The following is a 26,626-nucleotide window of genomic DNA, read 5'->3' on the forward strand; positions in this document are numbered from 1 at the left end:
GATGGGAAGGATGATGCTGGGTGGTTATGATGATCGTTTGCAGTGAATATGTTGAAGCCCGCGTCGGGCTCTCTGCTTAGCAGGGAGCCTGCTTCCTCCTCTCTCTCTGCCTGCCTCTCTGACTACTTGTGATCTCTGTCAAATAAATAAATAAAATCTTTTAAAAAAATATATATATAAGAGATTAATGTAGCCAAAATAAATATTGAGTTCACTGAAGCCTGAGAGCCTGTGCAGTGGGTATAGCTAACTCATGATCAGTACTGTGCCAGGGCTGAGGAAGAGGAAGGATAAATGGGAAACCAGGTCTCAGGCTCAGAGAAAGTCAGAGTTTAGTAGAAGAAATAAGAATAAGAACATAGCAGTAATATGTAATATTAACTGTTGTATTTCATAGTCAAAGTGCTAGGGAGGTTCAAAGGAATCCAGGAAGCCTGCATGGAAAAAACATTTTTTTTTATTATAGCCCCATATAAAAATGTATTCATTTATTAAACAAGTATTTTTTGAGCCCCGTCTGTGGGCTGGGCACTGTTCTAGAAGTCAGAGATGTAGCAAGAAGTAGATAAAATGCCTGCATTTCAGGGGGCTTGCATTTTAGTGCGGAAAGATGGGCAATAAACAAGGAAAATAAAATAAGTGGTACACTAGGAGATGGTAAGTATGAAGAGTTATAAAATAGAACATGTGTAAGGGGCCGAGGCAGGGGCGGGGCAACATGGTCTGCTGTTTCACCTAGTGTTGATGGGACAGTTCCTAACTGAGAAAGAGACAATGGAACAAAGACCCAAGGGAGAAAAATAAGATAGTGGGCAAGAATGGTGGTGTAGACCAGGGGAATAGCAGGAGAGGAAGTGAGGACAGAACAGATTCCTTTCAAAGCAGGAGGTGGTAGGATTTGCTGATGGCTCACATGTGAGGTGAGAGAGAGGGAGAAGAGTCACAGACGACTCTAAGGGTTTGTCACGAGCACCTGGAAGAAGAGTTATCATGAACTCGAATCAGGTGTTGGCGGGAAAGGTGGAAGAAGATATGGTAAGAGATGCCAAGTAGGCTGTTAAATATGTGGGTCCAAAGTTCACTGGAAAGGTTCTGGGCTAGAGATGTAAAGTTAAGAGTTTTCAGCATATAGATGGTATTTAATGATGTAAGACTACACGAGGTCACCCAGGAAGAGAGCATAAGTAGAGAAGTGATCCTAAGACATAGACCTTTAACAGAAGTTGGGAAGTAGAGGAGGAACCAGCACAGGAGACTGATAAGGAAGCGTTGTGGAGGGGATTGTAGAGATTGTGCTGTTCCGGGTGCCAAGGGAAGGAAGTATTTCCGGAAAGACAGACTGATCACTTGTTAGATCAAGCAAGATGAGAACTAGGAATTTATTTGCCAGTGGGCTTATACTGTTAAGGTGACCTTGATGAGACCAGTTTGGGTTGAGTTGGGGAGGGAGGGGGGTCTTAATTGGAATGGGTTTAAAAAAAGTTTGGAGAAGAGAAATTGGAGGACCTAAATGTAAGCACGGCTGGTAAGGAGTTTTCTCGTAAAGGGAAGAGAAACAGGGCAGTTGACAGAGAGGAAAGTTAGGGTTAAGGGAAGGCTCTTTAGGTTGGGAGAAATCACGGCATGTTTGTAAACTGGTGGGAAAGATCCAGTGAATAAGGAATGATGGAGAAGCATTTTTTCTTTAAAAAATAAAGTGTAAGGGGAAAAAAAAGAGAGATGGAACCGATAGATTAAAAGAGGCATAATACACATAGGAACTAATATTATTAGTTAGGACCTTGGGACTGTATTTGGATTCTGATTCAAACAAACAGCAAAAAACAATGAATCATGGAACATGACATCAAAAACTAATAATGTACTGTATGGTGATTAACATAATAATATTTTGAAAAACCCAAGACATTTGTGGGACCATTGGAAATCTGGGTACTGAATGGATATTTGGTAGTAAAAAATTATTATTAATTTTGGAGTTGTGATGTTATTGAGGTTGTTTAGTGTAAGGGTCATCTTTTAGAGGTAGATGCTGAAGTATTATAAATGATATTATGCAGTGACAGGGGTTTGCTTCAAAATAATCCAGTGGAGACATTGGGCAGGGTGTGTAGATGATGTGTGGTTGGCCTGGGCTCAGTAATTGTTGAGGTTGGCAGGTATGCTCATGAAGCTTCATTATACTTCATAATAAAAATTAAAAGAAAACAAGAATGGGGAAGGAGAGGTGGGGGTGGGTAAGAAGAAAAGGGAAAGTACAAATTACCATCTGGGAGGGCGGATGAGGGGGAGATGCATTTGATTGTCAGATACCATGAAGAGCCCACTGGAGATTAGAGAACTTGAATCTGAAGTGAGGACAGAGAGCACGGAGGTGTGTGTTTTCTCAGCCATGTTCATGACACGTGTGCAGGCACAGAGCAGGTGGAGAGCTGGATTTAACCAGAGTAGGTTTAGCCAGCTGTGTACAGGAATTGAGAGTATCATTCACCCATCATGTTGATAAAGTCTTGGAAGACCAAGGAAGTCTTGGTCTTGCTTCCATGACTTAACAGCGAATTTGACTAGCTGATTCCCCAGTCTACCCATAGGTCTTGACTACACTTAATACTTTATCACAAGTGCTTAAAATTTATTTATTTGGAAGTGCTAAGGAGTGAGGGGAGATGGAGACTGCTGAATGGCTATGGAGTTCCAGTTTGGGACTCGTGGTGGTGGTTGTACAACAATAGGGAGGTACATAATGCCACCAGACTGTACATTTGCAATGGTTAGGATGGCTAATTTTGTGTAATGTATATTTTACCACGGTCTTCTTAAAAAGGATTTTACCTGCTGGCATCTATGAGAAAAAATAAAGTGGGAATAGAAGTGGTTCCAGTTGAATGCAAGCTGGTGCAGCCACTCTGGAAAAGAGTATGGAGGTTCCCCAAAAAGTTAAAAATGGAACTACCCTATGACCCAGCAATTGCACTACTGGGTGTTTACCCAAAGGATATAAATACAGTGATTTGAAGGGGCACCTGCACCCCAGTGTGTACAGCAGCAATGTCCACAATAACCAAACTATGGAGAGATCCCTGATGTCCATAAACAGATGAATGGATAAAGAAGATGTCGGGTATATATACAAAAGAATATTATTCAACCATCAAAAAAAATGAAAGTTTATCATTTGCAAAGATATGATTGGAACTAGAGGGTAGTGTGCTAAGCAAAATAAGTCAATCAGAGACAATTATGATAGAATTTCTCTCATGTGGAATTTAAGAAACACAATAGAGGATTATAGGTGAAGGGAAGGAAAAAATAAGATGAAATAAAAAAGAGAGACAAACCATAAGAGACTCTTACCTATAGGAAACAGACTGCGGGTTGCTGGAGGGGAGGTGGGTGGGGGGATGGGGTAACTGGGTGATGGGCATGAAGGAGGGCACGTGATATGATGAACACTGGGTGTTATATGCAACTGATGAATCACTAAATTCTACCTCTGCAACTACTAATACACCGTATGTTAATTAACTGAATTTAAATTTTTTTAAAAAGTGGTTCAAATCGCCTTGTGTCCCGTGCTCCTCCCCTTTGGCCCTACGAACAGGCCATCTTGGTCTGAGAGTTCTTTCCCTGGGTACAAGTATCTGGGCGAGTGTGACATTAATGCCTCTGGTGACAATGACTTCTGCATCAGATCCCTGCGTTCATGTGTTAGCTTGTCCTATGGAGGGTGTCATTGAGGGCCAGTTGGGAAGCAAAGCATCATCTAAAAATGCAAATGTTTCCCACAACCCTGATTATGGCTCATCCTTCCTAAGGTGCTCCCCTTAGCTCCCTTCTTAACAGTTTGCCAAGACTTCCACCGAAAGCAGGAGTTCTGTCTTACTGGATCATTTCTTTGTAGGTCCGAGTCATGGGACTGGGCGCCCAGTTACTGGGGCTTACCTGCCTTATCTTCCTTAAGAAGAGATGTTTCATAAAGCAAAATATTTCTCTCACCAAGTCATGTGATCAGTACAAATTCATGGTATATTTTAAAACCAAGATATACTGAAGATAAAAACCAAGTATAGCTACTCTTCCTGTTTTCCCTTGGGAATAACAATAATTTTCTGAGATAATCAGAAAGGACTTTTTCAAGAAACCCCTTGTGTAGTTTGCATGTCTATGTGTCTTCCACAGGACCGTTCACAAAGTAGTGGTTGACATTTTGTTGCATTGCTATAAAGTGGATTTTGGCATAGCATCAAAAAGTGGAGGCTTTGGGGCCACCAACATGGGTTGGAGTTTGGCTCTGCCACTCACCAGCTGAGAACCCCTAGATGAGATGTTTCAACACATCACTGGGCTTTGGGTTTCTAATGTGTAAAGCCAGGGTAATAATGCCTTCCTTAGAGGAATTTTGTAAGGACTAAAAGAGATGGTTGCTCTAGGAGTGAATGTTCTTAACTTTCCCTCATTGCTGCTGCCTTCTTTGGCAAACATGACTGTGAAAGGATTAGGATGTCCATGTTTGTGTGACCTTAGAGAGATCACCAAACATCTTTGAGCTTCATTCATGTTTCTCATGTATCTCTGTATCACTTTTCTCATCACATCAAATGATGGACTTCAAGTAGAGATTTCTGAGATCCCTTTCATTGCAGATGATCTAAGATTCCTTTGACCCATTGGAACAAATTTTGTTTATTTTTGGACCTCAGGTGCACAGCTTTGAGTTAGCCTTTGGTTCATGACTCAGCCTTATCATCGGTCTTACATGCCCTTGCTATTTTTCTCTCTCTTTTATTCCTGTTCTTTTCCTCTCTTCCATCTCCGTAACTTCTCTGGTTACTTCTTTCCCATTTCCATTTACCCATCCATCCATTTACTTATTTATATAGTAAGTACCTACAAACCTACACGCACAACCAAAGATAGAACTTTGATAATTAGAAAATATCTTGTCTTAGGATTTCACTACCACCGCCACCAAGCCATCCTCTCTAGCTCCCTACTACCAGAAGTAATCATTAATTCAAAAAATTTTTTTAAATTTTTAATTGCAATAAAATATGCATGACATAACACCATCTTAACCATTTTCAAGTGTACAGATCAGGAGGGTTGAGTACATTCACATCGTTACGAAACTGATCTCCAGAACTCCGTTCACTGAGTTCGCTGAAACTCAGTGCCCATTAAACAACTACACCCCATTCCCTACTCCTCTCAGTCTCTAACCACCACACTTTCCCTTTCCATCTCTATGAATCTGACTACACGAGCCACCTCAAATGAGTGGGAGCATACAGTAGTTGTCTTATTTCACTTAGCATAATGTCCTCGAAGTTCATGCATGTTGTATGTAGCACATGTTAAAATTTCCTTCCTTTCTGTGGCTGAGTAATATTCCCTTGTGTGTGTACCACACTTTGTTGATCCATTCACCCATCCACGGACACTTGGGTTACTTCCACCTTTTGGCTGCTGTGAATAATGCCGAGATGAACATGAACATACAAAATACCTCTTTGAAGACTCTGCTTCTGGTTCTTTTGGATATACACCCAGACGTGGGATTGCTGAATCATATGGTAATTCTATTTTTAATTTTTTGAGGAACTGCGTACTGTTTTTGGTAGAGGCTGCCCCATTTTACATTCCCACCAGCAATGTAGGAGGGTTCCAATTTTCCACATCCTCACCAACTTGTTATTTTCTGGTTTTCTTAGTAATAGTTATCCTAATGCGTGTGAGGTAGTAACTCGTAGTTTTGATTTATATTTCCCTAATGATTAGTGATGTTGAACATCTTTTCATGTGCTTGTTGGCCATTTGGATATCTTTGGTGAAATATCTACCCAAGCCCTTTGCCCATTTTTGAGTCAGGTGTTTCATTTTGTTGTTGAGTTGTAGTAATCATTATCTTGGATCCTAGTTTCTCTTATTCCCTTCCTTTTTGTATAGTTTTCTTGCATAGCACTCTAACGCACTTATCTCACTTGTTGTGTAATGTTTCATTGTTTGACTCTACCAGGGTTTAATTATCCGTTTCTCCCTTGATGAGCTTTTGGGCTCTTTCTAGGTTTCTGCTATGGTGAACAGGGTTGCAAGGAACATGCAGGTACAAGAGTGTCTCATGGGTACATATCTAGGAGTAGATTTACTAAATCATAGTTTGTGATTGTTCAATTTTAGGAAGTAATGTAAAACCTTTTTCCAGAGTGCTTGTACCCTTAGCAATGTATAAGAAATCTTCAACTTCTTTCAACATTTGATATGGTTAGACTTAGTAATTTTTGCTGGTTGAGTGAGTATAAACTGGTATCTCATTATAGTGATATATATATATATATATATGTGTGTGTGTGTGTGTATATATATAGATTATATATATATATTAGATAGATAACCTATTATATATTGATTATATATATATATTGAATATATATATATATAGATAGATTGGCATTTCCCAGTCACCATTATGTTTATTAGCCACATATATTCCTGTGTGTCTCCTGCCTTTATTCAGTTGGTTTGTTATCTTCTTATTTGCTTATAGAAGCTCTTTGTATATTTCTTGACTGTGATCTTTTGTTAGGTGTGTGCATACCCAGTATCTTCTCCTAAGTCTTAACTGGTGTTTTCATGTACCATAAGATTTCTTTTTTCCAAGTCAGATTTATTAAGGTATAGCTTACATAGAATAAAATTCACCTGTGTCAGGTGTAGAGCCCTATGAATTTTACAAGTATATATAATTATGTAACCACTGCTATAACCAAGATACAGAACCTCTCCATCATTCCAAAAAGCTCTCATGTACCTCTTTTTGGTTAATCCTCTCCCCACTGACCTTAGCTCTTTTTGGTCTCTCAAGTTTCCATTTTCCAGAATGTCATATAAATCAAACCATACAGTATATAGCCTTTTGGGGACTGGCTTCTTTTACTTAACACAATGCCTTCATGATGCCTCTAACTTGCTACATGTATCAGTAGATCAGTTCTTTTTATTGGTAAGTACTATTCTATTACGGACCACAGTTCGTTTGCCCACTCACCTGTTAACAGACATTTGGCTTGTGTCTAATTTTTGGCAATTATGAATAAACTTATTAAAAATCTCCACTGAACTTACTAAAAAAAAATCCAGAATAGGATTACTAGGTCATATGTTAACTGGCTATTAAACTTTCTAAACAACTGCCAAACTGTTTTCCAAAGAGTTGTGCAGTTTTTTATTCCCATCAGCAATGTATACAAGTTCCATTTGCTTCACATGCTCACCAGGACCTGGTATCATGAGCTTTTCTGTTGTTGAGCTCTTCCAACAGGTATATAATCCCATCTCATTGTAGTTTTAGTTTGCATTCACCTGTTGACTAAAGATGATGAGTATCTCTTTGTGTGCTTATTCGCCAAAAATACATCTTCTTTGGGAAAGAAGTGTCTGTTTACGTCCTTTGCTTGTCTTTTATTGGGTTGTTTTCTCCCATCCAAGTACTAACCCAGGCCCGATCCTGCTTCGCTTCCAAGATCAGATAAGATCAGGCACGTTCAGGCTGGTGTGGCCATACACTGGGTTATTTGTTTCCTTATTACCAGTTGAGAATTCTTGCTATATTTTCTGACTGGCCTTTTATCAGATTTGTGTTTTTCAAACATTTCCCCCCAATCTGTGGCTTGTCCTTTATTCTCTTAGCAGTGTCTTTCAAATGGCCATGCAGGGCCCCCTGACCCATCCTGGTCATTATCCCCACTGCCTAGGGAAGGCATAGCTGCAGAGGGGTGCTTGATGCTGGATTCCTCACTATCACCAGCAGTCACCTGGGGCACCTTCTGAAGATCCGATTCTTCTCCACATCGTTTGCTGTTCTGTTTGGACTGGTCTAGTTTTGCTGGATCTGTGGGCGAGAGTACTCACACCCATCTTGAACTTTCCAGAGCAAATGCCTGTCTTCCTTACAGTTAGAGAATCTCTTGGCGTCACAACACAGGTCCAGCTGTACTGAAATAACAGTGTCCGATTTTAGCTGGATTTTTTGCACCTTTGGAATGTGAGATCCCCTCAGTGAAGCAAGTTATCAAGGAAAGTTAATGAATTTCTTTCCTTAGAAATGTTATTATTGAACATTCTTGATGCTCAGCACTGGGCAATTTATTTTGAGGAGAAGTAGCTTTTTAATACATCTGAGAAAGTGTTTTTGTTTTTAAAATACTGTCAAAATTTTATAATCCATGCTAGCCCATAATGAAAATATGTTCAAAAAAATATTTCCATCAAGTTTGTATTACTTTCTGTAGTAGCAGATTTTTCTTCCTTATTTGTTTTGCATTTGTTTTTGCATTTTAAGTTTAATCTGCTGAGAGAAAGAAATGAGGTATAAAGATTGGAAAGGAAGAGATGTTATATTTACATAGAATGCAAAGAGAAGCAACTGAAAAACTATTTTTTTAAAGATTTTATTTATTTATTTGACAGACAGAGATCACAAGTAGGCAGAGAGGCAGGCAGAGAGAGAGAGAAGGAAGCAGGCTCCCCACTGAGCAGAGAGCCAGATTCGGGGCTTGATCCCAGAACCCTGGGATCATGAACTGAGCCGAAGGCAGAGGCTTTAACCCACTGAGCCACCCAGGTGCCCCATGAAAACTATTTTTAACCAAACTTTTTTATTTTGAAACAATTATAGATTCACTGGCAATAATAGCAAATAATACAGATAGATCCCTTGTATACTTTGCCCAGCTTCCTCCAATAGTAGCTTGCAAAAGCATAGTGCAACCTGGGGCCCCTGGGTGGCTTGGTTGGTTAAGCATCTGACTTTTGATTACAGCTCAGGTTGTGGTCTCAGGTCATGAGCTCCAGACCCCCATCAGTCTCCACACTGGGCATGGAGCCTGCTTAAGATGCTCTCTCTCCCTCTTCCCTTCTAAACAAACAAATGAATAATAGTACGATAGCCAGGATATTGACAAGAGACTGTCAAGATGGAAACTATTTCCGTCACAGCCAGGATCTCTCTTGTTGACATTTTTTTTTCAAAGATTTTATTTATCATTCATTTGAGAGAGAGAGAGAGCAGGAGAGGGAGAGAGAATCAGAAGCAGACTACACACCGAGAGCAGAGCCTGACACAGGGCTGGGTCCTACCACCACGAGACCATGACCTGAGCCATAACTAGGAGTCAGATGCTTAACCTTCTGAGCCACCCAGATGCCCCTCCTCTTGTGGACATCTTAAAGCTGCACCCATCTTCTCCCAGCACAACCCACCTTCCTTCATCTGTGGCAACCACTAATCTGTTCTCCATTTCTATAATTTTGTCATTTCCAGAATGTTATATAAATGGAATTACAATATATTAAGTTTAGAGGATTGGCTTCTTTCATTCACCATAAATCTCTGGAGATGTATCTTAATTGCCACATGTATCAATAATTCTTCCCATTTTATTACTGCTGTAATGTTCCACTACACTATACCACAGTGTAACCATGCCCCCATGGAAGGATCCTTGGGTTGTTTGCATTTGGGGCTATTATGAATAAAACTGCTATAAACATTCCTGTGTAGGTTTTTGTGTGGACATAAGTCCTTGTTTTATTGGGATAAATGTACAGAAGTGCACTTGCTGGGTTATTTTATAGTTTATATGTTTAATTTCTTAAGAAACTGCCAAAGTGTATTGTAACCTGGCTGTACCAGTTTCCATTTCCACCAGCAATGTATGAGTGATTTAGTGTTTTCGCATCTTACCCGTGTTTGGTGTGGTCATTATTTTTTATTTTAGCCATTCTGATAGGTGTGTAATGATAGCTCATTATTGTCCTGTCTCTTTCCTTTTCATTGCACTTTTAATTTGCATTCCGCTAATGGCTGGTGACGTTGAACTGCTTTTCAAGTGCTTATTTGCCATCTGAATGTCTACTTCAGTGAAATGTCTTTTGGCCATGTTCCAGTTGGATCGTTTGTGTCTTTGGTGCTGAGTTTTGGAAATTCTTTATATATTCCAGAACTAGTTCTTTGTCATATGTGTGATTTCTCCCACTCGTCATCCTCTTTTGCAGAAAAGTGTTTTTAATTTTGATGAAATCCAGCTTATCAGTTTTTTTCTTTTATGCACTGGTGCTTTTGGCATCAAACTAAAGAACTGTTTGCCTGCCCCTAGATCTCAAAGATTTTTCTGTTTTAATTCTACAAGTTTTAAAAGTTTACATTTTACATTTAAGTCTTCCCTCTGTTTCGATAGAGACTTATTTCTGTCTAGTCTGTATTACTTTTGTATTTCTGTATAAGGACTTAGGATGAGTTTTGTGGTTTGGGGTTTTTTGGGGTTTTTGTTGTTGTTGTTTTTATGGCTCATGAATGTCCAGTTGCGCCAGCACCATTTGCAGAAAAGGCTGTCTTTTCCTCCATTGCTCCATCGCCTTTGCATCTTGGACAAAAATTAGTTCAGTATATTTGTGTGGACCTACTTCTGGATTCCCTGTTCTGTGGCATTGAACTATGTGGCTGTTCCTTTACCAGTACCATACATTCTTTTATTACTGGAGCTATCTAATGAGTCTTTCAGTTGGACAGACTGCTTCCTCCCATGTTCTTCTTCTTTTTCAAGATCTTGTTAGCTATTCTAGTTCCTTTGTGTTTCCATTTAAATTTTAGAATAATCTGTCTGTGTCTACTGAAAGTCTTGCTGGGATTTTGATACAGATTGCATTGAGCAATTGTATCAGTTTGGGGAGAATTCACACCTTTGCTGTGTTGAGTCTTCCAATCCATGAACACAATGTGTCTCTCTGTCCATTTAGAGCTTTGATTTTTTTCCATAGGCACTGCATCATTTTCTACATATGAATCCTGTACATGTTTTGTTCATTTTATACCTAAGTATTTCGTTTTTTTGAGGGATTGTAAATGGCATTGTATTTTTAATTTTTCCATGTGTTCATTGCTTGTATATAGAAATGCAGTTGGTTTTCAAATGCTTATCTTATATGATAACATCATGATGATTCCATTTATTGGTTCTGAACAGGTTTTTTGTTTCTTATTTTATAGATTCCTTGAGATTTTCTACATAGACCATCATGTTATCTGCAAATAGAAACAGTTTTATTTCTTCTTCTCTGTCCTGTACGCCCTTGACTTCCTTTTCTTGCTTTATTCCACTGGCTATAACTTCAAGCACTATGTTGAGTAAGATCAGTGAAAATGCACATCTTTGCCTGGTCTTCAATTTTAGGGGGAAAAAATTCAGTCTTTCACCATTAAGTATAATGTTAGCTGGAGATGTTTTGTAGATTTTTAAAAATTGAACTGAGGAAGTTTCTCTCAAATTTTTTCCTGAAAGTTTTTTTTTTTTTTAATCATGAATGGGTGTTGAATTTTGTCAAATGCTTTTTCTGCCTTGATTGATGGGATCATGTGATTTTTCTTCCTTAGCTTGTGAATATGGTAGATTTCTTTGATGATTTTAGAATATTAAGCCAGCCTTTTTTCTGTGGAATGAACCTACTTGGTCATAGTGTACAATTCTTTTCATATATTGCTGAATTTTATTTGCTAATTTTTTAAAAAGATATTTGTATTTATGGTCATGAGAGATATTATCGGTCTTTAGTTTTCTTTTTCTTTTTTTTCTGTCTGTGTCTGATTTTGCTATCAGAGTCACCTAGCTTCATAAAATAAATTGGCAAGTGTTCTCTTCTATAGTATGGAAGAGATTTTCTAAAATTGGTGTTGATTCTTCTTTAAAAGTTGCTAGAATTCTTCAGTGAAACAGTCTAGACCTGGAGATTTCTCCTTTGGGAGTTTTTAAATTATGAATTCAACTTCTTTAATAATTACAAACCCATTTGAATTATCTATTACATATTAGGAGTTGTGGTTTGCATTTTTGAGGAATTCGTCCATTCTGAGTAAGTTTTTAAATTTATGTATGTAGAGTTGTTTGTAGTGTCTTCTTATATCCTTTTGATGTCTGGAAGGTCTTTAATAACATCTCCTTTTTCATTCCTGATATTGGCAATTTTTTCCTTTTTCAGTTTTGCTGGAGATTTGTTGATTCTATTGATCTTTTCAAAGAACTAGCTCATGTTAGGAAAAAAAGAAAGAAAAAAGAACCAGCTCATTTCATTGATTTTCTATATTGGTTTTCCTTCCTAGTTCATTTATTTCTGCTGTTTCTTGTTTTCTTCCTTCTGCTTGTTTTGAGTTTATTTCATCCTCTCTACTTTCTTGAAGTGGGACCTCACCTTATTGATTTGAGACTTCTTCTTTTCTAATGTATGTATTTAGTGCACAAATAAAGTCAGGATAAAAATAATAATGTGGACAATTTTAAGGTCCTTTTATAGATAAAGAAGTAATTTTCCTAGTAAGTAACAAGTTTCTTCAAACTGATAAGAATAAGCCAACTAATACAGAAATGAACAAAGAATAGGAACAATTTAAAGAAAGGAAATACTCAAATTCATTCATAATAAATGAACCACAAAAGGCAATTAGATTGTCAAAGACCAAAAAGAAACCAAAAACAAAACAAAACAAAACAAACCAAAACAAAGCAAAACTATTAATACGGCGTATTGGGGAAGTGGGAATCAGAAACTCAAATATGGCTGGTGGGAGTATAAACTGTCACAGCCTTCATGGAGAGCAATTTGGCCACATTCCCTTTGACCCAGAAATTCTGTATCCAAGAATTTATCCTATAAATAGTCTTACAAGTGTGAGAGATTATGTATATCCAAGAATATGTATTGGAGCAATTTTCCACATCCAATGATTACAAATATCCTACATGTCTAAGAGTGGAGGATTGAGCACATAAATATGATATGTTCATACAATGAAATACTATGCAGCTGCTAAAAGCAGTTTTACATGAGCTAATATAGAAAGATATCTAAGATGTTTGTTAACCAAGAACAGCAAGGTAGGTGAAAAATATGTATAGTATGTTGTCGTTTTCAAAAAATGTGTATCTATGTAGACACAGCCAGTCTCTGAAAGGATACACAACACACTGCTAACAGTGGCTGGCCAGGGAGAGGGGCTAAGTGGAACTGGGAAGGGGGGTACAGGATTGGGAGGGGAATTTACTCATATATACGTATACATATTATTCATATAAACTTCTTAATGTATACTCTTATTATACACTCCTTTGCATCTTTTGAATTTCATATTATGTGAAGGGACTATCTATCCAAAAAAAGTAAAATAAAATTTTTAAATGCTTAGCTTAAGTAAGAACCTCCAGAAAGAAATAGAGACAGAGACTAAAAAGTCTTTGTTCCCACTGCACGGATTAAATATCTTGGGGGAGGAGGGACATGAGCCAGGACTCAGGAGTACTTTGATTTTTTCTGTCTTCAGAAAATGCACTTATAGACTCAGAATTCCAAGGCAAGAAAGTGTTAGAGATTCCCCAGTCCCACTTTTATTCTGTGGCCAGAGGCAGGACAATCTGAGAATAAGCATTTGCTGAGAAGAAATCTGTAAACACTCCTCACGCAGACACTAAGATAGGAAGGCCAAGAGATAGCATTTTGGGAGCCAATGAGCAACCCCAAACATTCCTTCTGGTCATCAGTATGACATGCTCTGCCTGCCCCTTATTACTGGGAAGCACATTCCATTGCCCACTGTTCCCCCTGTAACCTAGGCCTCGTTCAGAGGTACCAGCAGGTGTCTGGCCTCTAGAAGCTGGAGGTAGTACCTCGGATGCCCAGCAACCTGGGAGTGGCCCCATCCATCTGTTACTGAGAGTCACTCTTCTTGCAGCCTGTGGGATATCAGGTATCGCTTGATCATGGTTCCTCCCCAGAGCACCAGGTGTCCTTCCTGGAACCGTCTTACCCCTGGGTCAGGTGGAGAGTCTTTACCATGGATTCTAAGTCTCCATTCTCACTTAACCTTGAAGTGCTGTGAGCAATGATGATAAAAACATTGGGGGTAGTTATAACCTCCTCATCTTTAAGGTTCTCTGTCTTTATATTTGTTCATCTCTCTTTAAATCACAGCTCTCATTTGATATGGCAACCTCATAGGGCAGATATGATCCCCAGTTTTCAAATGACAGTAAAATATTTGTACAAGGATTTGTTTTCCAAATGCTTTCCCACACGTTATCTCATTGTAGCCCTCCGATGCCCTCATATAGGCAAGGAAAGTTTCATTAACCCAGATATACAAATGGGGATATTAAAGAAGCAGCTGTGGAACAGTGGGTCTTGGGGATAAGAACATGTGGGTTTGAATACTTCGGGATAAGAACATGGGTTTATTCTACCTGTTTCCTCCAGTGTGAAAATGGGGATGATGATATCTGCATCCTTCATTATTAGACTGGATTACTGTTAAGATTAAATAACTGTGGTTTGAAAGGGTTTCAAGAATTAGCATTCTAATGATTTCTTGTTTCTCAGTCTGTTCTAGCATTCAAAATTTATTTGTATTTGGAAAATGTTTTGCAAAGGAGAGAATTATGTAACAAACCTGACATGCCCATCGTTGTCTGCAACAGTCATCAGTACAAGACCAGTCCTGTCTCAGCTATCCCCCCACCCACCTTTTCTTCTTTTGCTTTATTGACCTGTTTTTAAAATAATGAAGTTTTCCCTAATATCCTCAAAATGGGTTGTTTGGAGTTTTAAGAGATATTCTTAGGGGTTTGTAACATATTTGTTATGTTTCAATCTATTGCAGTTATGATCCCTGTAGATGTCCAGGTTGACCAAGGAAACCTTATTCTGGATGGCTTTTGAGACCTTTTGGCATGACTCTTAGAAGATGTCTTTGATGCTGCATTTGATCTTTTGGTTTGATGAGGTGTTCTAGGTTTATCTTGTACAACTGCTGACTCAGACATTTCCCCAAAGAAGCCTGTTCCTTTGTGGGGGGGGGGGGTTAGTATTTAGAGTTCCTAAACTGATTGCCAGGGGTGCTCAGTTCTCCTGGGACGATCCTTGTTTCTTGGTTTTACAGTGGACAGGGCTAGGGAGTACGCTTTGTGTGTGCACGTGTGTACATGCATGCAAGAATGTGTGCAAGATAAAACATAGGAAGTTCATACTGAGACTCCAGTTAACAATCAGGGCTACAGACTTTTTACCTGATCTCATCGATCTTGCATCTGTATCACCTTTCAAGAAGAAACTTTTTTTCAGCAACATTAGTAGTATTATTCCTTTGACTTATCTCATAATACATTACAAAAGTCCCAGAATAACAATAAGAAGAACAGAATAGTACCATCAATAATATGATTATTGAAAACAGTTTAGGGTTGGAGGGGCTCAGGGAATGGGGTAGTTCCTTTTATTCTTAGGTATATTCTTCCAAGGATATTCAAATTACTGTGTTTTAATTTTTCTATGTGTAGTGCCAGCCAACTGGACACATGAACTCATTTGTTGCATTTTATTTTTTGACATTTCTTTTAAAAAATATTAATTGTGCTTTTATAATTTTGTCAGATACTTACGTGTTCCAAAGCAAATTCACACAACAAGGTCTATTTAAAACCCAACTTTTATTCCTATCCCATCCACGTCATTCCTCCCCCTCTCTGTAGGTCTTTTAAATTGTAAATTTTTTAAAAGATTTATTTATTTGTGTGTGAGAGAGAGCGCATGTGAGGTGGAAGGACAGAAGGCGAGGGAGTCTCAGGCAGACTCCTCTTTGAGTATGGAGCCTGATGTGGGGCTCGATCTCATGACCCTGAGCCAAAACCAAGAGTCTGATGCTTAACTGACAGTGCCACACAGGCGCCCCTAAATTATATTTTATGCTTTATCCTCTTATTGTCTTTTAAAAAAAATAAGCAGGTACATATTTATCTTCATGTCTCTCTCCCTTTCTTAAATAAATAATAGCATATTAAACACACTTTTCTCTATCATGTTTTTTCCACTTAACAGTAGAGATCACGACATAGGCATATAGGATATATTTCAAACAGATTCCTAGAACTGGGATTGCCAGTCAAAGAGTGAGTGCATGCGTATTTTGATACATGTTGCCACATTCCCCTTTACAAAGGTGGATTTTACCATTTCCTGCAGACACATTTTAATGTTAAAGCAAGTGATTAAGTGAGATATGTTATCTGCACCAAGAAAGGTTAAATGGTTGCCCAGAAGGACTGGCACTGGGCTTGAACCTATAAGTTCTAACTAGTAGTAACTTCTCCGCATTTTACAGATGAACAAACTGTGAGACACATGCAGGGAAGTGATCCACCCTAAATGACATAACAAATTAGAACTTCAAATCCATGTGCCCTGACCCTAAATTTAGATCTCCTTTCAATGTTATAGATGGATTTATGGTGAACTCAGTTTGATTATCTGTAGGTGGGGAAGAAAAACCCAATCTCTCTCCTAAGTTAAGACAATTAATGAGATAATTATGGGTTAATTCCCCCATGGGTATAGGAGAAATGCTCGAAGATAGGACTTAACTCCTTTAGGTGAACAGGGAATCAGCAGTTAGTTTATGATGTCAGGGCACTAATAATGATCTTATGGATGAGAGAGACCACCAAAGTCTGGCATGATTAGGCACCTTGCAGAATTGCTCTCCTCTCTTGCCCAGTGCCTTGAATTTCTTTAAACAAAGATGTCATTATGCTAAGCAAAACTTTCCAAATGGGTGTGGACAACGATGTAATTTCCCAGTGAATGAACAGACTGCAAACCACAAAGCCTTTTCTTTTCCTTCCCAAGAGTGACCCTGGGGCTCTTTGTGCTTGCTTTGTGACAGGTTGATTGACTTATGTGCAATTTGGGACCCTGGAGCTTTCCTTCCCTCTGCAAGCTGGAAGAGCGCCTCTGGTATTGCAAGAAGGAGGCTGAATGAGGCAGAGACAGTGAGTGGGGTGAGTGGGGTGAGGGGGGCTTGGCCCGGTGCATGCGGCTCAGAGACGGGGGTAGGGGGAGATTCTTGCCTCTCCTCTTCTCTTTGATGAGCCAGGGTTCTTTGGCTTCCCGAGTCCCGTAAAAGGACATCTTCTTCCTTCTCCCGGGAGCTGGCTGGCCACAGAGCCAGACCTCCAGGCTCCCCTTTGCAAGGAGACTGGCACCAGGCAGCTTTCGCTCCTTTTCTCCAGCGATGCAGTCAGTGGCATTAGACTTGTCATTGTCCAACTGTCCACCGGAATTGAAAAATTGGGAAACAGCTTGGTGATCCGTAGCCCCTGCCCCGCCCCACATAGCCTGGCCTCCACAACCTGGGAGCCTCCTGAGTGACAGCCTCGGCATATGGGGGGGCAGTCTGGAGAACCCCTCCTCTGGGCGGGGCATTGGGCCCCAGCAGATGGACCACTGTCCATGGCCCAGTGAGCAACCCGAGGCCGCATCACTGAAGCAGACCCTGTGTGCACGTCTGCATTGTTCCATTCTCAACTAGAATTGCCCTGCCCGCGGCTGCTGTTTGAGTCTCAGGCTGGGGGGAGGCAGGGGAGGAAACGTGTGACGTGAAGGCTGCAGTTTTCACGGAGGAGTCACTGGTGACAGATCACAAGCTAGTGGCCTGGAGGCCTGAACAGAGAAAGATTTCCTTATTCTTGACTCTTGGCACCTCTGCCTCATGGCATTTTGTCTTTCTCTCTCCAGCCCCCTTTCCAGATGTCTTCGTTCTCCCAGGAGTTGGGAGATGGGGCTGAGGGGTGGGGTGGGCAGGGCTGCAGGGAGGGGGTTGAAAGGGAGCAGAGCTTGCTGATGACGTGGATTTTGGATCTGGACAAAATCCAGCTTTACTTGCTTGGTGACTTTAGGAGTGTTTCTAACTGCTGTAGGCCTGAGTTTCCTCGTTTATGCAATGGGGATAATAATGGACATCTTGTAAAGATCAAAGATGAAATGTACAAAGAGCCCTGCACAGTGCCTGACATGTAGCAGGTGTTTAGTAAAGGAAAGGTATTATTATCTAGCCTATCAACAGAGCTCAGATGTACTTGTCTTATCAAGGTGGTTTCTCTATGGACCCTTTTAGGGCTATGACTTGCCTTTAAAACACTGCCAGCTTTTCAGGGACTGCTCGGGAAATCCATCAGACCACAGGGCTTTTCACTGAATCATTGTTACTAAAACTGAACTTGAACATACCATATGCCTGACCTTGGGGGTGGGAAGCACCATTCTTTTGTTCTGCTGTTTTTGGAGGACCCTGATTGTAAAAGTGGTATTCCAGCTGTTTTCATGGGCATGTAGGGCTCTGAAAAACAGCATGGGAACAGACCTCTGGAGCTGGGGTGGAATCGGGAGGTAGGCAGCGTTGTGTGGCCACGCCCCCTCTCTGGGCGCTTTTTCAGGTACCCTCCCTCCTGTCTGTCCCTGTGCCCGCCGGAGCCCCTCACTGCCCTCTCTGGACACCAGCACTGTAGGTTGCCTCCTGAGGCCCCCACCTTGTCAGGTGATAGCAGCGCAAACTTGTGCTGGCTTGCCCTTCCGAACACTTCCAACCTAACCAGCAATCGCTAATATGGGTTCCAAGCTTAATTTTGATCGTGCATCCATTTAATTACATCATTTGACCTTCATGACCATTCTGTGGTGCGAGCAAGGCTGGGGTCTTCATCCCATTTGAGGAATACACTGTGGCTCAAGAAGTTATTTCTCCCAGGTCCACAAAATTCCTTAGCGGCGGAGCCCATCCTAGAAGTGAGGTGCCCTCAATGACCGCTGTTCTTCTTCCCGTGACCCCACACTGCCAGCTCCAGCCTCAGGCACCGGCACACCCTGAGGGGTCAGTAGGTCCAGGGACTTTCAGATGCACAGAGAAACCTTTAAAAAGAAAAGAAGAGTGCAGAGAGTACATGCAAGCAGGCCCATATGGCTGTTGAGGGAACAGGAAGTTCTGAGAGAAGGGGAGCTGATCCAGGTTTCTTTAGAGGGCGATCACCGTCATCCTTACAGTAATCAACATCCTGAGTGTTCCCCGTATGCACCGGGCACTGTGCTCTGTGCTGACGTCGCTCTTCCGTGTCATCCTCGCAACAGTGAATTAGGGCCCGTTAATTGCTCACATGCTACTGGTGACACAGATGCAGCACGATTAAGGCTGGTGCCCAAAGCTGCACATCTGCGTAAGGGCCAGGCCATGAGTGTGAATCCCAGCAGTCCTGCCCTGGGACCCGCACAGTCGGGTTCGGGGTGGCCGCTTCGGAATCTTCCTGGAAATTCTGGGTCACTTTCACTTGGCCCGCCTCCAGCCAGGTTCCAGGTGGGAATCTGATTTCAGAGCCTGCAGGGGCCAGTCCTCTGTTTCTGGGTCCTTCTTCCCTCTGGCTCTTCCCCTTTTGTTCTGAGGCCACTGCCATCTGGAGCTGCCCCAGGCATCTGCTCTCAGCACACTCCTCCCTCCCTGTGTGATGTCCCCACTCAGCCTAATCTCTCCCCCACCCCCGCTCTCCCCCACCCCAGCGCTACGGCTCTGGGTCCTCACCGGCTCTGGGTCCTCACCGGCTCTGGGTCCTCACCGGGCACTTGGAGCGGACACCCGCCCTCTGAAGCAAGACAGAGAAACCTGCCAGTTCCCCAGGCTTTCCGCTTCCATTCGGTTAATCGCACTCACACTCCTAAGCCCTTCTGCCTGTCGCAGAGAAGCTGGGCCTCCCCCGTGCAGCAGCATTCTAACAGGACAACGCGGGCTCAGGACGCAGGGCTGCAGGTTGATGGAGGAGCGGGGGATCTTTATTAGGAGCTGTTTTGCGTCTCCATCCCCTGCCCCAAGACTGATTCCCGGGCCCTGAGGTAGTACCTGTGCTTAGCCACCCTCTCCTGGGGCGCTGAGGTCTGCAGGCTGGGTGTGGGGACGTGACAACTATTCCCCGAACAGCTGTCTCCCTCGTTTCTCCCGAAGCGATGCCATTTCTTCTCCACCCCTTGGCCTTTGCTGCCACCCCGCTAAGCCCACCTTTTTAGCACAGGCGGGGCTGTTGAGTTTGAGACAACAAGTCACCTCTGGGTTTCTATTTCGAATAAGAGGACCTCATCTCCAGCCAAGAGAGAGGCCATTCTGGTTGCTGACAGATGCGCTTCTCAGGGCATAAGACTCAAAGCTTTCCCCAGCGCCGCTGGAGCCAGTCTTCAGCGTAAGCGCATAGCCGCCTGCACTTCGCACCACACTCCCAGACACATGGCGCATCTTCTCACACAGGCCGCCACTTTCCGGGCCTGTGCCACATACCCTCCTCCAGGCTCCCGTATCTTCACGCCCCCCAGCCTGCAGAAGCCTGCCGGGATGGCAGGGGATCGGGACTGATGCCTGTCTAGGATGTAAATGGAGGGGGCCGGAGAGAAGGAGGGGGAACAGAGGCCACTCCCTCCTGCTGTCTTAGTCCTCTCCTCCATGTGTCACTTTATCAGTCCAACAGGAATTTTTAAAAAATATTTTATTTATTTATTTAACAGAGAGAGACAGAGAGAGAGATCACAAGGCAGAGAGGCAGGCACTGTGACGGGGAAGCAGGCTCCCTGCTGAGCAGGGAGCCTGATGCAGGGCTCGATCCCAGGACCCTGAGATCATGACCCGAGCCGAAGGCAGAGGTTTAACCCACTGAGCCACCAGGTGCCCCCAACAGGAATTTTTTTAAAAATGCAACTGGGGACGTGTTATCCTTGGAATATCAGTGGCTCCACCAGTAAGGAGAGCAGGATGGGAGTTACCTCCGAAGCACTGACGCGGCTCTCCCTCCCGGGGTCTGAAGTGGTCAGTGCCTGGGCAGGTGACCTATGTTGGTTTTAATACTTGGCCACAGAGCCCGTATTTGGTTATTTGCACAGGCATTGTGCATTCTGAAGTTGTACAAAGCAGACTTGTAGATTCGAAAGCCCAGCTCATCCAAAGCCACAGAAGGATACCATACCCTAGCTGTGACTTGGGGAATAGGAGGAAGGACCAGTGGTTTTTGAACGCCAGGTTTGTGCCGGGCCTTGGGTTAGATGCTATACATAGACATTACCCCACTAATTGATGAAAAATGAATAGACTCAAAGCAGTCCATTTAATTCATAATCATCGCAACAACCTTTTAATAAGTGTCTTCATCCCACTCTTAAAGACAAGAAAACTGAGGCTCCAGGAGACAGTAAACACATTGTTGACCACGCAGCAGGTCAGTGGCTGAGGGGGCATTGAAGCCACGTCTCTGTGTCCATGTCCGGTGTGTTTCTCCTGGTCTGCGTGATGTCCTAGTGAGTTCATTGTTCACCTTTATTGATTACACCCAGACCTATTCAGCTTTGAATTGACAAGCCCTTATTCCCACGAAGGACACAGGAACAAGGTAGGAGCTACTGCCCCCACCCTCAGGAAGCTCACCTTCTGATTAAGGGGCTCAAGGTCCTCTCTCCTGCACCCCAAACAAGCTTCCCCTTTAATCTTGTCCCTCTTTTTTTTCCTGGCTTGAGCTCAGTCTGTGGTTTTTAAATGGCTTCAGAACCTTGGTCTGTGAAAGCAGGCTTAGAATCCCACAAACAGAGGACAGAGTAAGCAGCTTAACCCAAGTGATGTGAGCAGACGGATCCAGATGGTAGGTCCTCGGATGAACAGTGGCCAGGAATCCAGATGGGGCACCCCACTCAGGGAACCTGGGAGGCCACCGGTCAGTGCCTGGGGGCGGAAGCTGGATTTGAAAGAATGATGGTTAGGGCTTTAGATGCACAGCGGTCTTCCTTTAGGAAAGCTTCTGAGAGGGTCTGAGTTTGCTACCTGTTCTCTCTACCGATGCCCTCCATATAGCATTTTGCAATTCACTGGGGGGTGGGGGACAGAACTGTGGCTTGCCCAAGGTGGCAGACAAACACTTAGCCCTCCATCTTTTGTTTTAAATCAATATCCAATATATTACATTTCCAAGTCCCCAAACTGAATTCTTCCTTAAACTTTTCAACTGACAAATTTTATAGTTGTCTTCATAAATCTCGTAAATTTTAACAAGCGTTTGTTAGATGCCATTAAGAAACTTAGTTCAAAAATAAGTAAATAAATCTTTTAAAGGAAGGAAGGAGGGAGAACGAAAAGAAAAGAAAAGGGAAGAGAAGAAAGGAAACTAAAGGAAAGGAAGAAACTTAATTCAGAGGGTTGCTTGGATGGCTCCAGGATTCTCTCCCTTTGCCCCTCTCCCCACTTGGAGGGGGCATGCACGCTCTCTCTCTTTCTCTCTCTCGAAAATGAATAACTCTTAAAAAAAAAAAAAAAGAAACTTAGTTCATTAAGTTCCTTTCAACATTTGAAACCACGTTTGTAAATTTTACCATTCACTTTCCTTTTTGAAATACCACAGTTTTCTAACAAAACCTTCTTCCTATTCCTTATGCAATTCTTTTTTCTTACTGATATTTCAAATAACAGCTTTATTGAGATATAATTCCCATACCATCACCACAATTAATTTTAGAACATTTTCATAGAATTTGCCCTCCAGCCCCGTAAAATTCCATACCCATTAGGGGTCCCCTACCCCCTGCTGTCATCTTCCTCTAGCCATAGACAACGCTAATCTACTTTCTACCTCTATAGATATACCTACTCTGTGCATTTTATATTAGTGGGACGATGCAATACGTGATCTTTGCGACTGGCTTCTCTCACTTCTCGTGAGGTTTTCATAGTGCGGCCAAGTTTTAGCGTGACTCCACACCTCGCTCCCCTTCGTGGCCTAGCAGGATGGCGTCGGATGGACCTACCACATTTTATTTATCCATCCATTGGGTGATGGACATTTGAGTCATTCCACTTTCTGGCGATTGTCAGTTATGCTGCCGTGAGCATTCCTGTGCGGATTTTCGTGTGGACATGTCTTCCTTTCTCTTTGGTACCTACCCAGAAGTGGCGTTTTTGGGTCATGGGATCACTGTGTGTCACCTTCTGAAAGATCCTAGGTCTTTTCATATTAAAGGCAAGCCTTTCTTTCTGGCCCTCTATCCTCAATGTCCATCTTTTTTCCCTCCCAGATCCTTCCTTCTTACGCAAATCTTGGACCCCACCCTTGGAGACCTGTCGTGTAGGATTATGATCACTTCCCCTCCAGCCTTCCACTCAGCCACTTCCCTGTAATGACAGGCCCCAGGGAGACAGCTGCTGCTACCCTGGATGTCTTCCCCACCCCCTTGGCAAGGGGGTGGTGGACTCACAACCCTCTCTCTCTAGCTGTGAAGAAAGATGTGCGCCTAATTGCTGTGAAACTTTCTCCCTGAGGGTAGAAGATGGGGAGCCAAACAGTGAGAAGCTAGGTCGCTGAATTGTAGAGAGAGGGGAGTTCCTTTCTCCTTCCTGGAGGTGCTAGAATTCCTGCCCAAGGGGGTTGTTCCGTGTTCATCCTCCCAAGCCACCTTTCCTGGTATCGGTTTGGTTTATCCTGATGGCTCCGAGGTGGGGGCAGTCCACACATGTTAACGTCTGTTTCCTTTATCATCTGCTTTACCTGCTAATCTGTATATGGAAGGAGACTGGCCAGAGCTCAGTTAACCACAAGCAGGGCCAGTGAGTGGAGCCTGAGACATGGAAAGTCACAGAGAGCCCCAAACCTTGTTTAAGCAGCCCCTGCACAGCCTGTTAACCCAGCTAGTCCTCAGCTACGCTCACATTGGAGAGCCTCTCCCATTCCACGTATGTCTCCTAGTCCTGCCTCCTAGAGGATGAACGAGTAAACAATAATAATAGGGGGAGAAAATGCTCAGCCCCAAAGAACTTCAGAAAGCCGGCTGGATTCTAGCACAAGCCATGTCCTTCCCCGTGTGGCCAGCAAACTGCTGGCCTGTATGGGAGCTGTCAGCAGGACCAGGCTATGGACCAGGCCACCTGTACATTTTGGGCTTCCCCGTCAGGCCAGGCTAAGAGGTGCCGGGCTCCAGCTGGCCTGGATGAGATGATGGAGAAGTGAGATGGTACAACAACCCCACTTCCTCCACGTATCAGGCTGTATGTATAAGGGTGTTCATTGTGGCATTGCTGTAATGGAGGAAAAATAAGGAAGGACAACCTAAAAAGGTCTTCGACAAGGACATGGCTAAAAGCTGTGTGGTAGACCCTCACAGTGCAGTTAGGGAAGAGAATCACTGCAGGCCTCCGTGTCCAAGCTCCATTGCCTTGGTGACCCAACCACTTACTCCATTGCAGTCCAACGGGAGCACCACCCTGCCCCCTTGGAGTGGCTACACTCTCTTGGTCGGTGCAGCCTTCTTCCGGGGCCCCAGCCTGCCTAGTGCCTTATGAACACCAGGGTGCCCTGTAAGTACTTTGTGCCCCTATAGAACCTGGTGCGAAAACTGGATATTCACTAGATATTCATGGTGGTCACCTTGAGGGAAGGCCCTCTTCCCCCTTTCTTCTCTCCCATTCTCTTGCTTCCTCACCCCCAGCTTAATAAATAGCCAAATGGTTCAGGTTTCAACCTATAGATTAGTTCTGGGTGTTGAGCAGGAAGCAGCTGTTTTCAGCCAAATCCCTAATCTGAAAGCCAGGTGTTCCCCCTTGGCTCCCTCCCCAGGTGGGAATCAAGGGCCACCTGATACTGTTGTTCCCCCATCCCCCACTCCTGCTGAGTCCCGAGGCCTCTGTGAACTTAGCTGAGGCAAGAAGAGGAGGGGTTGGGTCTGCTAGGTTCCCCTGCCTGCCACTACCACCAAGTGGATCACTGTCAACGGTTAAACAGCCCTTTACTCCTCCCAGTTCTCTCCCTGTGACAATAAAAGGGAGCCAAGGCTGTAACAGCCACTGAACAGATGGAGACCACCCCCCTCCAACCCTGAGAAGGGAGGTGGGGGAAGTGGGGGAGTCAATCCCATATACTGGGTTTCCTTGTCTATTGGAGAAATCCTACAAGACAACTGGTTCAACCCCCACGCAGACAAGGAAATTGGGTCTCTCTCCTCCTGGGCATGGGGAGAGGCCAGCGTCTAGAAGCAAGCTGGTGAGTGATTTCTTAGGCTGTCAAGCCCCGGTGACCCAGAGGCTTTGGTGTAGTTACAGACAGCCCTTTAGAGTGGGACGTGGGTGCATTGTGTGGGCAGACACTTTCTTAAGGATGCTGAGACATGCGGTCATTCCATGGGGGTGAGGAGGGGGATGTGGGGAGATGTAATATTTTGGCAAGTGCTCCCAGAAGAGAAAGCCAAGGACTCCTCCCTACTGCTCTCCCTTCTACGCTTGTCTTTTTCAGAGATCCTTCTGTCTTTCTCCTCCTTGCTTGGTGCTCTGTCTCTTTGGGATAGGCTGATGATCCTCAGTAGGGGGCATTTCCAGTTTCCTAGGAAACCCACCCCCTGGCCTTCAAATGCCTGTGAGCAGAGGGAGTGGAGCAGGCTCGGGTCACCATCTGTTGCATCGTTTATTCCTTGGCATGAGAGAGATGGAAGGGAGGTGGTCGGGGGTGGGGAGGATCAGAGTGCAGGAGGGGGATGGGGTGGACAGTTCGCTGTAGGACCCAGGGCCGGCCCCGTGCGGCAGGTGGACTTCAGAACTCAGGACAGCTACACTGAGCTGCAGGTGGACTTCAGAACCCAGGACAGCTACACCAAAGCCCCTGGATCCGGGAGTCGGCAGGCTGGGAATGGAGGGGATAGCAGTTCTAGGACTACTGCCTGGCGCAGCTGAGTCCCTGGATACTGAGACCTGTCTGTGGGACAGAGAAAACAGTACCCCAACAGATCAGACAGAAAGCTCTGAGAAAGGCATTGGGTGAGGATTTCAGAGAAAGAGAGATGAGAGTGTCTGCTGAGAAGATGCTGGATAGGTGTTCCTTTTTGGTTATCGCTTTTGTTTTCAGGACTCAGGCTTATACTGTAACAATGGCTTTGTCGTACGTGATATTAACCAAGGATTTATAGTATACTGACTTGTTGGTGGGTAAATATCTCCCAATAAGAGGAAGTATCTGATCAGATGGCTGTTCACTCATCCCACATATATGATTTGTACCTTCTCTCTACAGAGGGAGGCAAGACATGGACTCTGAGCTCAAGAAGTTCAGAGTTTGATGCAGGAGATGGACATGGGAATCCCATGGGCAGGAAATGACTGCTGGAACAGAGTTGGGTGGCATGATGGGGAATACGAGGGAAAGGCGGCGTACTCTTAGTGGGAAAGCAGGGTCAGTGTTGGGGTGGGGGACGGGGGTCACCGCTCAGGGCCTTGGTGAAGAAGGGAATCTGCACCAGAGAGAAGTAAGGGAATAGCATTTCTGGCCTAGGCAAAGCAGGAGCAAAGGTGGCTGAAGAAGGTACAGAAGGCACTTTGGCCTGTTTGGGGAGCGGCAGGGGGCCTAGCGCTGGACGGGGTCCTGCTGGAGGAGAGGCTGCACAGAGCAGGAGCCGGATCACCAGGGCTTGAGCACTGCCCACACAGTGTAGGCCAGCTCTGCCACCACTCCCTCTGCCCGGACAGATATGAGATAAGATGACCACAGGCAGAACATACCCTGGCTCTTTGTCCTTCTTCAAGAAAGAAAACAGAGAGTGAGAGTATGGTTATTATGGTGGGAACCCAAGCCACTGAATTTCTTTTTAGATTTATTTACTTTAGAGAAAGAGCACAGCAAATTCGCCGAGAAATACCTTAGCTCTGAGTCCTGGGTTCCAGCTAAGAGGGGCGCTTGCCTGTCTGCGAGAGCCCTCCGGCCCAGGGTGGGAC

General features: G+C 43.5%; 1 protein-coding gene across 20 annotated transcripts in view; it reads left to right on the forward strand.

Annotated features, from left to right (window-relative positions):
* NFASC (neurofascin) overlaps positions 1 to 26,626 on the forward strand; it is a 169,548-nt gene that overhangs the window by 62,401 nt on the left and 80,521 nt on the right. For all 20 annotated transcript variants that reach the window (XM_032878406.1, XM_032878413.1, XM_032878412.1 and 17 more), the window contains exon 2: positions 16,757 to 16,862. In XM_032878406.1, the coding sequence (XP_032734297.1) occupies positions 16,757 to 16,862 (106 nt within the window). The remainder of the gene's footprint in view (positions 1 to 16,756; positions 16,863 to 26,626) is intronic.

The sequence above is a fragment of the Lontra canadensis genome, unplaced genomic scaffold (assembly GCF_010015895.1).
Source record: "Lontra canadensis isolate GAN:19392208 unplaced genomic scaffold, GSC_riverotter_1.0 scaffold63, whole genome shotgun sequence".
Lineage (NCBI taxonomy): Eukaryota > Metazoa > Chordata > Mammalia > Carnivora > Mustelidae > Lontra > Lontra canadensis.